This window comes from Curcuma longa, chromosome 16 (genome assembly GCF_044706935.1).
Source record: "Curcuma longa cultivar G26 ecotype Majalengka, Jawa Barat chromosome 16, ITB_CL_G26_1.1, whole genome shotgun sequence".
In the NCBI taxonomy this organism is placed as follows: Eukaryota; Viridiplantae; Streptophyta; class Magnoliopsida; order Zingiberales; family Zingiberaceae; genus Curcuma; species Curcuma longa.
In genome coordinates this window covers 11,097,379-11,114,238 of record NC_133876.1, presented here as the reverse complement: position 1 = coordinate 11,114,238, position 16,860 = coordinate 11,097,379, and the positions used below count along the sequence as shown (strand labels likewise).

Here is a 16,860-nt window from a genome sequence, read left to right as displayed (position 1 = left end):
CGGCGCGGAGATTCCTGCCGAAGAGGAAGAGACGGCGACAGAAGCTGGCGAAGGAGGAGGAGGAAGAGACGAAGGTTAGGGTTTGCGTTTTCGCCGAAGGAGGGAAATGGGTTTTCGCCGAAGGAGGAAATGGGTTTCGGGATTTTGGAGGGGGGGGAGAGAACATGAAACCCACGTGGCAGTCCACGTGGCATGACACACGTGGACCGCCACGTGTGTCATGCTGCGATTCCTGCTGCGGTTTCATGTTCTCTATCATTTCTCATCTGTATTATTTTCACATGAATGATAGTTCATGTAAAGTGAAGAGGGAGCAGCAGCTCCTGAGCATCTGCATGAAAGAGATCGAGGAGGTGAATCAAAAAGTCGTGAACACGGAGAACTGCAGTGCCAAAAAAGACTCCGTCAGTGTTGACACTGTCAAATGGATGCTTTAATTGAGCTCAAGAATGTTTGTGTCAGATCCTCGTTGCTATCTTTGTCTTCATCTGTTGTCAGTCGGCGACAAGGTGAGAAGGCTATTTGTTTATCTTGCTCAAGTTTCTTTCTCCGCCTCTCAAAGATGTATCGGTCTCGCTGCTTCCGCCGTTTATAGATGTGGTAACTCACTTTTTCCTCGCCGGGCGAGTGAAGGAGGGGGCGACGCGTCATGGCTGTTAACCTCTCCTCGCCTCTTCTCCAAGCCGGCCATGTCTCATCCCAACGATGGCCGTGGTCTAATTCGGTAGCTACCGCTTCTGCTCACGAACGTCATCGCCCGTTCGTCAAGGAGCGGCCCTCTGCGCCGTCCATCCGTTGCACCGCTCCGAGATCCGGCGGCGGAGACGAGGACCAGACGGTGAAGGAAGTAGAGCGTCTGTTGGAGGAGAAGCGGAGGGCGGAGGTCGCCGCACGTGTCGCCTTCGGCGAGTACACGGTCCAACAACCCGGGTACTTCTCCTTCTCCGCTTCCCCCTTTGCCCAAGTTACTTCTTTTCCGCACTGGTATTGAATTTGGACCTCTGTTTTCAAGAAAAGTTGGGTGCTTGCGTTGAGAAATGGGCTCTCGAAGCTGGGGCCGCCGGGGGAGTTCCTTGAAGGCTTGTTGTCAAGATGGGCCACCGGAGGCAGTGAAAGACGACGCCTTGAGATCCCTCAAGTGAAAGACTCAATCAATGCCATTACCGGCCAGTCCTTCTTCATCCCTCTCTACCACCACTTCCTTACATATGGAGGCATATACCGCCTCACCTTTGGTCCCAAGGTAACAGCTTAGATATCAATTCCAATTTGTATGTTCAATATAGATAGCAATTTTGCTTACTTTAGCACTAAAGTTTTATTTGCCACCAGTCCTTTCTGATTGTTTCAGATCCACAAATCGCCAAACACATATTAAAGGACAATGCTAAGGCTTATTCCAAGGTACCTTAATGATCTGATCATTTTACCTGTTCATTTTGTTTAGAGTGTCTGTCGTGCATCAGAGTTGTGGGGTGTGCAGGGTATACTGGCTGAAATTTTGGAGTTTGTGATGGGAACGGGTTTGATCCCAGCTGATGGTGAGATCTGGCGTGTCAGGAGACGCGCAATTGTGCCAGCTTTGCATCAGAAGGTGATACATCATAGTTATATTTTTATATGGTTGTGTTTGCAACTCATTAAGATCTTTGTAATTCACAGTATGTTGTTGCCATGATCAAACTTTTTGGAGAAGCTTCATATAAGCTATGCAAGAAGTTGGATGTTGCAGCCTCGGATGGGGAGGATGTGGAGATGGAGTCGCTGTTTTCACGGTTGACACTCGATGTAATTGGAAAGGCAATTTTCAATTATGAGTTTGATTCCTTAACCCATGATAATGGGATTGTTGAGGTGATTAATTATTTGCACAATGTACCATTTAAGCATTTTAACTTTATTTTACTTCATGTGGTTATGCTATGGATGGCATCATATGCTTCTTTATGGATTGTCAGGCAGTTTATATTGTTCTTCGGGAAGCAGAGATGCGAAGTACTTCTCTGATTCCTACATGGGAGATTCCAATTTGGAAAGACATCTCTCCAAGGCAGAAGAAGGTATCGCAGGCCCTCAAGTTGATAAATAGCACACTTGATTACCTCATTGCTATCTGCAAGGTAAAGTAGATAAAACGTAAATGATCATTTGTATTTTCATTTCTTTTCTTTTATTAGAAAAAAATATCTTGATATACTGAAAGATCAGCAGTCTTCTATCCAATATCAGAAATTCTATTTCCTTGTTATCAAACTCACTGTATTGTGTAACAATATGGTGATTCTTACCTATCTCGTGAGTTGTGGCATAATTTTGCATTATCTACTGATAAAGTTCGCTAGTATATGAAGTTTTATACTTTTTCATATTTTCAGAAAATGGTAGAGCAAGAGGCATTGCAATTCCATGAAGAATACATGAATGAACAAGATCCTAGCATTCTACACTTCCTACTTGCTTCTGGCGATGATGTATGCTTGCAATAATCCAGTCTTGTAATTAGACTTGCCTCATGATGATTTTCATTCATCTAATTTTGTTTACTGTCTTTTTAGGTATCTAGCAAGCAGCTAAGGGATGACCTCATGACAATGCTTATAGCTGGTCATGAGACATCTGCTGCAGTACTAACATGGACATTTTATCTTCTTTCTAAGGTATATATCGAAATTCCAATAGACCTGGGTATGTGCTTGACAATCATCATTGTTAATTCCAAGACATTTTTACTCCTTATTCAAGTTATCAGATGATCAACCTTTTTTTCTTTTCATATCCATCAAATTCACCATAATATTCATGCTTACAATTTTTTATAAGTAATTTTTTGATCTACCCACTCTTGTGTACATCTAAATATGCTTGCACATTATAGGGCATAATCGCTCCCAGGTCATGTATAAGAAAAAAGGTTCCAGTTATTATGTATTTTGCTCTTTCTCGTTGATTAAGCTAGTGAATTGGTGATTTTGGAGAAAATTTGATCCTAATGTTTTTTTCTGAGCCTAGTTAGTTTGGCTGTTGTCTTTGTGTTTTCTTCCTTGTCCTAATGGCCAATAATTCTCGATGCATTCTTTTCGTTTGTGTTTCGTTTTCTAAGGTCATTGGTGTGTTACATAAGCACCTCAAAATGAATTTGTACTGTAAATTGAGGTTTTAGCAACTTCATAGTGTATATATTGGCTTCTTTCAGATAGTTTATGCTGTTGCAAGATGGATTGATAATCGAGTGTACAAAACTTGAGCGAGACTTTAATTGACTTCATTATAACAATCACTTCACATAATATAAGTACATGTGTTTACTGACAGGAAACAGGTGCTTTGCTTAATTTTTGGTAGGGAGCACTGCGTTTATTAGAAATATTGCAATTTATAATCTACTCTTGTGATTTGATTTCGATATAGCTTATAAAAAACAGTTCATACAACTGAGATGTTCATATTTGTCCACAGTCACCAGAGGTAGTGGCCAAGCTCCAAGATGAGGTAAAGTAATTAAGGTTGGAAGAAAAGGTTTTTCTTTATTTTGATTAAAAACATATGATTCTCTTGTTTTTTGGTCATTAGGTTGATTCTGTTTTAGGGGATCGATTTCCAACAATTGAGGATCTGAAGAAGCTGAAGTATACTACTCGAGTGATTAATGAAGTGAGTCTTGTCATTCACTATGATGAGTAGAAGTGAGATTTCTTGTTTGAAGTATGAAATACTATATAACATAGCATCCAACATTTGCTGCAGTCATTGCGACTTTATCCACAACCACCTGTCTTAATTCGTCGTTCTCTTGAAGATGATATGCTCGGCGAGTACCCCATAAAAAGGTAAGGGTATGAAACTGAATTAGATGTGGATTTATATCTGCCCAAAAAATTGGAATTGACAATAATGTCATTTTAATACAATGTCGATGATTTTTCTTGATAAAATAATAGGGGTGAAGATATTTTTATCTCTGTGTGGAATCTCCATCGAAGTCCTAAGCATTGGGTTGATGCTGAGAAATTCAATCCAGAGAGATGGCCATTGGACGAGCCAAACCCAAATGAGAACAATCAAAACTTCAGGTTCTCAACTGACTCCAAATTAGCAGATATTGAAATTTAACTATTTTCCCTAGTTTGTGATTCTCTTTAAAATGGAAATCAAATTATTCGTATTCGGAGAAATTGATGTGTTTTCCTTGCTTGCTCGCAAGTTGCATCATTCTTGGAGCCAATGACTTGCTTTAATCTAAAGGTCGGAATGACTATAAAATCATCCAAAGAAACCATTCAGTTACATATGCTTCTCGTCTGTCTCTAAACCAATTATGTTGGAGTAATTTCTGAATAAATAAATCGAAATCTGTTCTTTGTGCTGAGTCGAGTGCATACTGCCCCTATCAAGCTTTATGACTTTTTATTTTTCTATTCATATTCTTAGATCTAGGATAACAACTATGATGCTTCTATCTTCTGCAGTGCTAAGTTGTAGACTTTTCTAGTTGGCGCGGATAAACTAAGACAACCGAATTAGCAATTTTTGGTTAGCAAACTTCGATATGAGATAGAACTATTGTACAACTTTATGCATTGGTCAATCAACATCGAATAGCTACTCCTGAATCTTGATCATCTTATTACCGACCTTCACTATAGCTGAAAATTGAGTATAGGACAGACTTAGCTAATAACAATTCGTTAGTTTCTCACTTTCAGCATGTTGTCACCGATTTGTTTCCATGGGGATTCCTTTTGTGAAATTCTGGGATCAGTGAGGCTATAAGAATTGCTAGTTAAAGATCAATGAATCTCCGATATCAGGGTTTTCAGCAATTAAGTAAAACAACAATCTCGATAAACAGCTTAGCAACTCTGTAGTCCCGATACTCCGTCTATCCACTGATAACAATATCTATTCATTACATCATTTACATATATAAGGGAGTCAATGGTTGTTAGTCATAATAGATAATGAAGGTTTCAATATTTTGTTTCTATCTGCTTTGTTACCCATATCGATATACCTTTTTCAGTTACTTGCCATTTGGTGGCGGACCGAGGAAATGTGTTGGAGACATGTTTGCTACATTTGAGGTAATGTATACCTAGTTTCACATGTTTAGTACAGGGCTGTAAGCAAATTATCTTCTCTATTTTATTTATCCTGCCAATCAATCTTGTGAAAAAAAAAACAGAAAAAAGATTTATCTCCAGACCATGTTAAATTTCTAAATATTCTTTTCTTTTCAAATTTTGGTTTATTCCCATTTCTTTTAATGTTGAAGCTGAATATCCTCGATTTTTCCTTGTTTTCTTGCTTGTATGATCTCTGTAAGTTAGTTGTTTTTCCTCAATTTATAACTTCTCTATTGCATACACGCAGATGATGTTCAATATTGTTACGAACCTAATTGTAAATGATAGATTACATAAGAGAGCTTAGTGCACGAAACTCCCGTCAATACGGAGTCCCGAGGAAGAGTCTATTGTACACAACCTTATCTTGCTTTGCAAGAGACTATTTCCGTGATTCAAACCCGTAACATCTAGGTCACACAACAACAATTTTACCGTTGTGCTAAGGCTCCCCTTCTTAATATTAAATACCTAATGCTAACCAATTTCCTTCTAGAGGTGGACCCTCTTGCATGTCATCTCCTCTCATCTTGCGCTGTTCACAACATCTCCAAGATATGTCTGTGATTGTGAAAACCACATCTCGATCAACACCTGAGCACCTCTATTTGTTACTATGCTCATTTGTCATATCTCCTAGCTTTGACCGCTAAACACTCTACATTGCTCGTTGACACATGTGCTCCACCACATTGCCCTAGTGTGTGATCTTCTCATGCAAGCGGCCTTCTAGTAGACTTTCCAAGCTTCCATCATTGGTTATCTCGTGACATGGGCGTGCACATGCAGGGCATTCTAATGAATCCTTTGGCCTTTTCCCCTCTAAAGCAAGAAACTCTTGCATCACTAGCTCTACCTTGGCCTTTGATGGTGATCGCGACACCCTTAATTCTCCCACCTTCTTGGGTTGTAGAGCAGAGGCTCTTTATTAACAAAATATTAAAGTGACGTATTGATCTCCTTATGTCGCCTATTTTGTTGGACTACATGTCTATTTTACTTGGTAAATCTTCTAAAGCGATCGCTTAAGTTCAAAAAATGTCGGATTCCTCAATTTCATCATATATGGCTCTATGATAAATATAATTGATAAGTTGAACATCAAGAACTATGCATAATGAGCTACAATAGTTAAGAGTGTACTTTTGCAGGTCAAGGTTATCTTCAATACCTTACCACCTACCTACCGAGATTCCGAGTCCACTAAAGCTTTGTGGGAGAGATGATACTCGACTACTTATTCGCTTGCTATGAGACTTGGGCTTAACTAGGAATTTGTACACACTCTCTAGTTTACGATATGATGATCACTACACATATTGTCCAATGTCAAACCATTTATGATACCTTCAAGATTTTAAATTTGCATATTGCTAATGATATTGTCTTGCATAGAGTTCAATGGCAGTATAAAATCTATATAGCCAATCTTAAATAGTTGAGATAAACACGATTTGATGATCATAATGATTAAACTTTTAAACAAACAGTGAAGTTTATCGATCATCGGTTGGCAAATGTAAAATATTTATTGATCTTATAGTTCATTTTTCACAGACAGTGGTTGCAACAGCAATGCTAGTTAGAAGATTCAACTTCCAAATAGCCCCAGGAGCTCCACCGGTATGCTAACTACTCTTTGTATGCTAAGAATTCCCTATAGAACAGTGTTTTACGGTTGTATTGTACAGGTAGAGATGACCACTGGCGCGACGATCCATACAACCGAAGGTTTGGAGATGGCAGTCACACGTAGAACGATCCCACCGATCATCCCCAATTTGGAGACCGAAGAACTAACATTCGATGGTAGTCGACAGCTCAACTCAAACCTCCCGGAAGCAATATCAGTTACCAGCAGCTTACCTGAAGAGGAGCAGCAAGGTGAAATCTCTGCAGCCCCTGTTTCATAAGAATCCCATGAACACTGCGAATAAGCTGTTTGGCTCTATCCGCTTCGGGCTGATTCGAAGGATTGGCTTATCGTAATGCTTCGATAGCTCTACTCGCGGATTTACCTTCTCTGAATTTCCCGCATTGTATAGTGTAAATATGGAGTTGCTTCAACAGAATGGTCTGTTCAATTGGAGTTGCTTAAATAGGATTCACCATACTAGTGAAGCTCTTTCTCTAGCACTAGTGACCAAGTTTTGGAATTGAAGCTTGGTCTGAACAGCGCGCCGCAATGGTATATCGAAAAATTGGGTCTACTAGGATGAGTTGATTGCCAAGCGAGGTATCGTATTAGATCTAGGATGAGTTAATATGATCCGGGATCATATTAGATCTATTAGGCATATAGTCTTATCCTATATTATAAGAGGTTATTTGATGCAAGGGTGATATAGGAGGAGTTGAACTTGAGTATCAAAATGAGGCATGATCGATTTTTAATTGGAACTCTTTCAAAGATCTCTATTCGGTATCAGTGAAATTCGTATTGATCCACTTTCGAATCCATCAAACATCATTTATGCCTTTTAGGAGGTTTTCTGCAAGTGAGGCTCCAAACATATCTTTTATTAGTATTTATAGTAATTTTTAGTTTTAAGATTTAGGATATTTTTGACTTTTTCAAATTAGAGTTTTATTTAGGGTTTATTTATATCCATATTTAATTGCATATTATTGAATGACTTTTTATTATTGAATAAATTTTTTTTAGTAAAAATTTGTGGTGTTGTGATTTCTCAACTTCTCATGTTTATTTTTTCTTCTATTAATTATGTTACAAATTTTTTCTAATCTCGACTGTTTATTTTTATGTTTTTTTTATAAATTCTTCTCTAATCTTTCGACTCTAAAATAATCACTATTTTTCTGGTCGATGTTATTATTTTTATGATTCTAATTTATGGCTATCAAATTATATGATAATAATTTTATCGTGGCATTAAGGTTTTTCTTCGTAATTAGTATTATTATGAAATTATTAAAATATTACATTCAAAAAGATATTCTATTCTTAAAAAAAATAATAGGATATTTTAAGAAAGTAAGTAAAGTTTCTTACTTTTACTAAAGGCGCATTGTAGTTGTGGAATACCTAAATTGCGCACTCTACTTTCTTTTAGTATACTTTGCCATCTAACCAAATAGATTCATATTGTGCATTGGCAAGCTCATTCCCTCCTCCATTGGCGATCTCTAAAATTACTTCTTAGATGAGTTTAAAGGATAAAACCTACCTCACTTATCGTACACAAGACTCAACTGTTGAATGTTATCGCTTATGATTTCAAATTTGATTTTGGTTATTTTTCTCAAGTTTAATGTGGAAAATTTTAACAAGGAATTTAGCAAAGTCGATAATTGAAGATGGTTGAGAGATTAATTGGATGAGTTTAAAGTAGTTAGATTATAGCAAGAAATATGAAAATGTCATATAATGAAATTAAAAATATATAGATATGGAAGATCAATTAAAAAATTAAATTTGAAATTAATTTGCAAATTTAATATAAAGGAAAAAATAGGAATAAATAAGGGATGATTTAAGCGAGGAATAATAGGTAACTTATTAAATATTTGCATTCGATAGCAACAATTGTAATAAATAGTAGATTAATTTAATTATATCCAAGAAAAAATATATGGCAGAAAAATATAGGATTAATATAGTTTCCAATTAGTTGGAGTTATTGATATAAAATTAATTAAAATGAGTAAAAAGTTTTAAAAGAAAATATACTAATGAAAGATGAGCATGACTTTTTTATGATTAAATTTAGGTTTACATTTATTTTCATTTATATTTTAAAATATAATTTTAAATATATTGATTATAATACTCTTTGATACTTATATTAAGTTACTTTTGTGATAAATATAAAAAATTTAAAAATAATTTAAGCACATTATTTAATGGTTGAACATTAAAAAATATAAAAATAACTCTATTTTTTTTTTTTAAAGAATTTGTATTGAGTTATTATCCAAAACATTCTTTATTCTTTAATCTGACCATAAGACTCCGAATTATCTGTCTAATCATTGTTTTAGTCAAAGTAAAATTAGAATTTTGGTCAAAACAGCTATAAGTTGAAATTATTTCAGTAAAAAAAAATCTAAAATAGCAATTTTGATCGAAACAGTTCATAGGTTAAACAATTTTAATCAAAATAATTATAAATTTTAATTGAGATTACTCTAATATTCTAGGATAAAAATTAAAACAGCATCCCAAATTATGTAAATGGATCTCTTTAAAAAATAATAATAATAAATCAAGAGGATGTGCATCAAATATTTTATCTATGAGAATACTTTTATTTCCAAGGCTGTTATAACAACTATGATTAACTGCTATAACATATAAAAGCTATTCAATAATTATTACAACGTGTAACACTTTATATAATATTATTATAATTTTGTAGTAGTTTCTATATAATAGCTTCGTTATACAATTATAATTAAATTTTAAATCTTAAAATTTAAATCATAATTCTAAACATTATTATATTAAAATATTCTTTATTAATTTGATTAAAATTATATTAACTTTATCAAAATTATTTTAAATTAATCAAAATTATGATAGCAACTTTTGTAATTTTTGTAACTAAAACAGCTACATAATAATTTTTACACAATATAATAACTAATCGTAACTATTGTAATAATATTGGAAGTAAAAAATGATATTATAACAATTACTCGATAGCTATTACAATAATATTAAATAAAAAATATTTTTTAAAATATTTAATTTGATAGGATGCTCTTTTAATTTTTTTAAGAGATGTTTTTTTTATTTTTGTTCAAATTATAAATGGAGTAATATTTTTTAAGAGTGAAGTGAAATTTTAATGAAAATGATAATAAAGAGTACTTTTTTATTTATTTATATTAAATTTTGAAGTGGAGTTGAGAAATGGGAATCAAAACACATTCGAAATCACATAATGAAAATGCTACATTTGCACATGCATATCTAGCATAATTGCACATGTCTCCATCAAACTAAAAGAGAGAGATTCCTTGCTTCCATCAAACTATAAACAAGTTATTATTTATTTAAAATTAATAATATTTTTCGATATTACAAAAGATTTACAAAAATTAAATTGTAGTTTATAATATCAAGAATGCTTTAGCCACGTGAAACAAAGAAAAATGAGGGAGAAGAGCATCTTTTGATTTAATCGAGGAGAAGAGAGTAGTCTTGGAGTATAGTTGAATTGGGTAGAATTGAATTGGATATGATAGAATAAATTTATAGAAGAGAGCAAGATTCGAATATCGATGAAGTCGAACAATATTTTCTTTCGTTGTGATCAATTATAGTTTTTTGATTTACTTTTTCGTACCGTGTGAAACCGTTGGAATAACGAATTTAACTATTTTGCAAAATAGTAGAAAGAGAGTAGCCCGACGCATAACTGAGGTGGTTGTTAAAAACAATCCAGAGCCATCGTGTGGAGGCCATTAACAGGCAGCTTCATGTAGACTGCAAATTCTGTTCGATTTGAACAGATTAAACACCCAGAAAGTGAGATCTGCGAGCTCATATTCAACGGATCATGAAACACCTAGAAAGTTTATTGATCTGGATCAAGAAATCGATCGATACATAAGACATCAGTCAGTCTATTTGATGAATTCCATGACAAAAGAGTCGGCGACCACAGGAGCAAGGTTGAAGCCGCGGAAGCCCGCCGCCGCCGCCAGAGCCTTAAACTCCTCCTCCGTTCTCTCTTTGCCTCCCACGTTGTACGCCATCATGCACAGGTCCAACTGGAGTATGGCTTTCGACTTGGCGCTCGAGTCCGGCACCGCCGGAACGACGACCTCCACCACGATCACCTTGCCTTTCTCCGGCAACGATTTCCAGCAGTTCTTCAGCAGTTTCACGCACAGCTCGTCGCTCCAGTCATGGAGAATCAACTGCAGTACTCGTTATTCATTTCAGGGTACATGAAATCGAGAACATGGTAGCTGATTGTGAGTTATAAGCTTTTTAGAACCTTGAGGAAAATGGCGTCGCCGGTGGGAACTGATTCAAACATGTCTCCGCCACGGTGCTCGACTCCTGCGGTATAATTGATCGCCGTGATTACTTACTATTTTTTTCGATGTGTAAGCAGTTAATTAGTATTGGGACCTGACAACGGCGGAGCGCCGGCGATGATGTGAGGGAGGTCGAAGTTGATGCCCTTGATGTGGGGGTGGAAGCAGGTGATCATGTGGATGTTGCCGCCGACGTTTCCGCCGACGTCGACCAGCACCTCGACGCCATCGAAGCCGTTGTATTTGGGCAGGAGATGCTTGACGACGAGGGAGGAGATGCCTTTCATCCCGTTGTTGAACACCTTGTTGAACCGCGGATCGCCGGCTTGGTACTCGAACGTCGTCATGCCGTACGCCGCCAGCACAGGGTGGCCGCCGTTCAGGATCGCCTCCGTCAAGTAGTGCCTGTTCGATTCGTCGTCAAAAATAATCGTTTACTATATTTCGGAAAAGAAATCGAGCAGAGTGATCAGTCTCCGCACCAAATGTCTATCATGACTTTATCTTGATGCATCAAGACTAGATTGCCCATGGAGCCGGCGGCGGCGGCGGAGTTGTCGGTGAGGTACTTGCAGATGGGCGCCCGGGAGTACTTCCGGCGGCCGCCTTCGGCGGCTGCGCAGCGGACGATGTCGTTGGCGGCAAGCAGGCGGAGAATTCTGTCGACCATGTCGGCGGCCGCGGGGTTGCGCGTGGGCAGGCGAGCGGCGATCTCGTCGGGCCCCAGCGCCGCGGCGGGGCCGGCGTCGACGAGCATCTGGAGGAGGCCGAGCTCGATGGCGGCCTTCAGGACCATGGGGAGGACAGCGCCGGTGCTGAGCTGGCGGGCGCGCACGCACGCCTCCTCGTCCTCCTCCGGCGTAAGCTGGAACGCGGCGGCAGGCGCGGCGCCGTTGGAATTCATGGCGACGACAGCAGATCGCCGGAATCGCAAAATCCGAAGAGATCTGGATCAGAGCAGACAGCGTTGATCGAATTTATCGATGACCTGGTTCTGATCGTTCACGTGCATGCGAGGAGTGCCTAGGCTAGGCCACGTGGCAGGGGTTCAGGAGATGGGCCAGGCGGGGCATGGTTGGTGCCCTCCACCAAATCCCCGAAAGAAAGGTAAGAATAAAGGGCAACTCTCAATTTCTCATGGCTAAAAATTATGATAGCACTAAAATATTTTCCTATTTATCTCATTTTTTTTCCATTCTCACCCTTTCTTTCTCTCTTTCTATTTTTATTATTTAATTATTTTTAAAATATTGATTTATTTCTATCTATGTATTATTCTTTCTAATTAAGGCTCTTGATTTTAATAATTTAAATTTTATTTATATTTAATTTTATTAGGGCTTCTGAATGTTTGTTTTTGTTAGTGTTGTATGTTAGTGGGAGGTGGTGGGTGGTTATGTCTCTCTAATTTAAAAAGTTTGGAAGTGAGGTGTTGAACCTTATCTTCAGTGATCTATGTGTTATTAATTTCTAGAGTGCTTTCTAATCAATTAGGTGTATGTGAGTGGTTTTGTTCAGCAATATCATTGTTTGATGGTCTATAATGTTTTTAATTTAATGAGAAGGTTGTGTTGGAGATGAATAGGCATAGAAAAAGATTTGATTAATGTCCCCTAATATGGTAATAAATCCTCAGTAATCAGTATTAGAAACTGAGTTGATATTAAAATTCGCAGCAAATCAGACTTATGATGTACTAGTTCACTAATACTTTCATATTTGAATTTGTATTTGTAGTCTAAAGGACGATTATGATGAATCACCCTTGTTGAATCACGAACCAAATCTCTTTGCTCTTTGCATGTCTTTTCCTCTTCACAAGAATAGAGTTCTTGTCACTCTCATCAATAAGTTCTTCACTTCTTTGCTTAGATACATTCTTTAATGGGGGAGGGGACCTGTAGCTCAGCAGTCCCCCCATTATCAACATCTTACACTTTTGGAAGAGAGGGGGACTTGTAGCCCCACAGTCCCCCATTATCAACATCGGCAGGGGAGGGGGTCCTGTAGCCCCACAGGTAGCCCTGTAGTAGGCCCCCCACTATCAACATCTTCCGCTTGGGGGGACAGGGCAATTGTAGCCCTAGAGTCCTCTCACTATCAACATCATTCACTTGTTTAAGTCAAATCACAAAGATCAAATAACAACATCTAATTCATACTTAAAAAAAATAATTCGTGTCCCCGGGGCAATGGTGCAACAGTAGGACATCCGGATTGTAACTCAGGGATCCGCGGTTCGATCCCCAGCTACGGCGTATTTGCAGGAATTTTCCTCCAAATGGGAAACGCAATCAAAGGATGCTGGGCATCTGGATTGGCCGCCGTTTGCGCTTCCCGATTTACCCTGGTGGTTGGTGGGAAACTTCCGTGGGACCGGGCCGGCCACCCCCAGAGATGTGGCTACTAGGATTATCTTTTAAAAAAAAAAATAATTCGTGCGACAACAAGCATACTGAGTGATTAATGTTAAAAAAGTTATTACACTTTATATAATCACTCTTCAAGATAAATTGGAGACATCAACATCTTATATTTACCTTAGATTAAATTATTTATATCAACATGAACATATCTAATCCCTCATAATGACTATTATGTCAAGAACATGTTCGATATCTCGATCTATTCAATATAATTATTCATAATTATGTTTTATGTACTTAACAAAAAAATATAATTGATTGACCTACGAATAAATGTTAAAAATATAAATTTATTTTAATCTTCCTTTTTAGTTAAAATTATTCATTTTAATCAGTCATTTTCCTAGTCATGTTCCATAAACCGAATCATTCATAGTCAATAGAATACATGCAAAAGTATCAGACCCTGATTAAAACTTTAAGTAAATAGTTAAATAGTCACTCAAGATAAAATCGAGATTATCTTATAATCTCAAGGGTCTCACATAATAAAGAAGCAGAGATCAATTCTCCTACTATCATTATTATTGCTATAACACATGTAATATGAATCACGTACTACGATGTTATTCTTTTTACTATTAAAGAGCGCATGTTTTTCTCAAATATAAGATCGTACATATTTTGATCTAAATATTCCCAATGCCTAATCCTGATTCAACTCATGAATTTTAATCTGACTTCTAACATGTTTAGTAAATGGTGGGTACATTTATTCTGATCATCAATTTTAAATGATCTCATCTTGATACTTCTATTAAGGCGACCCTAGCTTACAGATATGTCTTCATTCACAGTTTCATTAGTTGTCCCATAACCAATGATCTTACTTTTATTTATACTTAACAAATAAAGATGATTGTCCATGTAAGAGGATCAATCTCAACCTATCAATATGCTCATCGAGACTTTATTTAAATGTAACAAAGATATATACACTGAATAGATCATGACATTTCACATATCTAATATTGACTTTATAATATGTTACATTTTACGAAGTCCTAAAGACTTTACATGTTTTTGAAATGATTCTTTAGCCAATGACTTTGTAAAAGGATTACAAACATAGTATATGTTTGTAGATCGAGACCTTGGAGGAGGAGCTTCTGGGCGGTCTCGTTGGGATCCATGGAAAATCTCCTCGTCGCTGTGGTTGTCGGCGATCTCCTTGATGTTCTGGATCGTGCGCCGCACGCCGGCAGGGATCGAAACCCTAGCCCGTCCGCCACTCATCTAGAGCTGTCAAACGGGCCAACCCATGACGGGGCGGGCTAACCCATGGCGGGCCCATCATATGGCGGGCCGGGGCGGGCTAACCCACTAATTTGGCGGGTTAGGAAATCTCCAACCCAACCCAACTCAAGGCGGGCCGCGGGTTAGGCGGGTCGACCCGCGGGCCTGTTAAAAAATAAAAAAATATTAAAAATTTTAAGTTTAAAGTATAATTTAAATTGATTAAGTTGAAAGTTTTAAATTTGAATTATAATTTTTAAACTTAAATTGTATTTTAAATAGATGAAACTCACTAATTCATTAAGTTTTATACTTTAATTTTAAATTTTTAAATAAATAAATAAAATTTCTCAACCCGCGGGCCAACCCAAGCCCGCCGCGGGCCAACCCATGTGGGTCGCGGGCCTAGGCGGGCCAACCCACCTCAACCCATCTTAAAATGGGTTGATAAAATTTCAACCCAATCCGCCTAAATTTCTTTACGGGGCGGGCCGACCCGACGGGCCTAACCCAACTTGACAGCTATACACTCATCTTTGTTCTGATCCAAGGGAGGAGGAGGTGGAGGGAGGCCGAGCGGAAGGGTTTAGAGAGGGAGAAAACAGGGAAGGCGAGCTCAGAGAGAGACCCCTTTTTATTTTCCCTCTTTTTGTGACAAGAGCAAGTAGGACAAATTAATTTTGTTTGGTGGCATTTTTTTAATATTTAGAATAGATGCATTTCATTTTGTACCTTATAATGTCAAATTTTCACTTTGTTTTCGAAAATTTTACACATCAAAGTTTTCATACTCCTCTTGTAGCTTTATATAGTGCGCTACTTAATATTAATAAAATAGTAGTTTAATATATTTTTAAAAAATATTTTTTATTTCAATATTATTATAATAAATACATCATGATTATATATTTGAGTGATTATATATTTGAGGATTCCACTAATTACACAACGTCTTCCACACTACAACCTACTAGTTGACTTTTTGGTCCGATGAACTTATATTTAGCTATCTGTTTCCTTTTAAGGCGACTTTAGCTATTGCAAGTATGGTCAGAGGAAGTACAATTCTCCATCTGGATATTGTGCTAACATGACAATAGTTGCTAGCTAGTAAAACATATAATGACATGTTATCTTTAGTCAAGTAAGCAATCTCCATCTCTTGTTTTATTTGAAAAAATAAATCAATGCACATTTTCTTTCTTATATTTCTTAGTGTTTATAGTTTTATTTTTTACTGTAGGAATTTGGCAACCTGGAGTCTCCAATACATGTGAGACTTCACTATTTTTTTACCACAATATTTAACAGGTTATCACTTGTATCTTTGTTCTTTAGATATTGAGCTGCAGGCTAAAGTCAATTCTTATAAAATATTGATCTAGAATAAATTCTCATTACTTACAAATGGTCTTTGTCTTCAATCAGATGTAGTAGTGAAAAGTTATATAGAGTATAATTCATTGAATGGCTAGCCAGTTTCCTTGTGGTTTCTAGGCTTTCATCTCTGTATTGCAATTAACATGGGGATGTAGCATTGCTTCAAAACAAGTGAACTTGAGTATTGAATTCATTAGCTATGTATAATTTATAATTTTCGCTGTTTATAAAAAGTTTTATTGTAATGCAGAACAAATGAAGATATCATCCCAACCAGCTATTGTCTCCCTTCCAATATGCTACGTTGATTGTCAGCACAGCTGCACAAGTTAATGAAATAAAGAATGTTTTATTTTATCAAAATTTCTGACTTTATTTTTGATTGAGTTGCCTTCTTAGTTTTATACAACAAACTTTTGATAATTTCATTCCCATTCTTTCTTACTTGCATTGTCCTTGACTAGAATTTTTTCACTTTCTTATTTTATGCATGTATCATTGCCTAAGTCAAATTTCCTACATCTATCTTTTTCAATGCAATAAACATCTATCATTGACCGAACTAAGATTCGATCGCTAAAATAGTGACCGAATCAAAATTCGATCGCTAAAATAGCGATCGAACCCGAGTTCGATCGCTAAATTAGCGACCGACGGGATTTCGATCACTAAAATAGCGACCG

General features: G+C 36.9%; 2 protein-coding genes across 2 annotated transcripts; one reads left to right on the top strand and one right to left on the bottom strand.

The window, feature by feature from the left end:
• Positions 1 to 603: 603 nt before the first annotated feature.
• Positions 604 to 7,412, top strand: LOC141847490 (protein LUTEIN DEFICIENT 5, chloroplastic-like). The gene is made up of 15 exons (XM_074735549.1): positions 604 to 930; positions 1,018 to 1,243; positions 1,333 to 1,404; positions 1,484 to 1,594; positions 1,663 to 1,854; positions 1,959 to 2,120; positions 2,376 to 2,471; positions 2,556 to 2,657; positions 3,457 to 3,489; positions 3,571 to 3,651; positions 3,745 to 3,827; positions 3,939 to 4,070; positions 5,021 to 5,081; positions 6,681 to 6,746; positions 6,815 to 7,412. The coding sequence occupies exons 1-15, from the start codon at positions 650 to 652 to the stop codon at positions 7,034 to 7,036; spliced, it is 1,920 nt and encodes a 639-aa protein (XP_074591650.1). The 5' UTR covers positions 604 to 649; the 3' UTR covers positions 7,037 to 7,412.
• A 3,237-nt stretch (positions 7,413 to 10,649) lies between these two features.
• Positions 10,650 to 12,091, bottom strand: LOC141847319 (caffeic acid 3-O-methyltransferase-like). Its single transcript, XM_074735332.1, has 4 exons — positions 11,618 to 12,091; positions 11,230 to 11,540; positions 11,093 to 11,157; positions 10,650 to 11,012 (listed from the first exon to the last, which is right to left on the bottom strand). Exons 1-4 carry the CDS (start codon positions 12,037 to 12,039, stop codon positions 10,716 to 10,718), a joined length of 1,095 nt encoding a protein of 364 aa, XP_074591433.1. The 5' UTR covers positions 12,040 to 12,091; the 3' UTR covers positions 10,650 to 10,715.
• Positions 12,092 to 16,860: the final 4,769 nt, after the last annotated feature.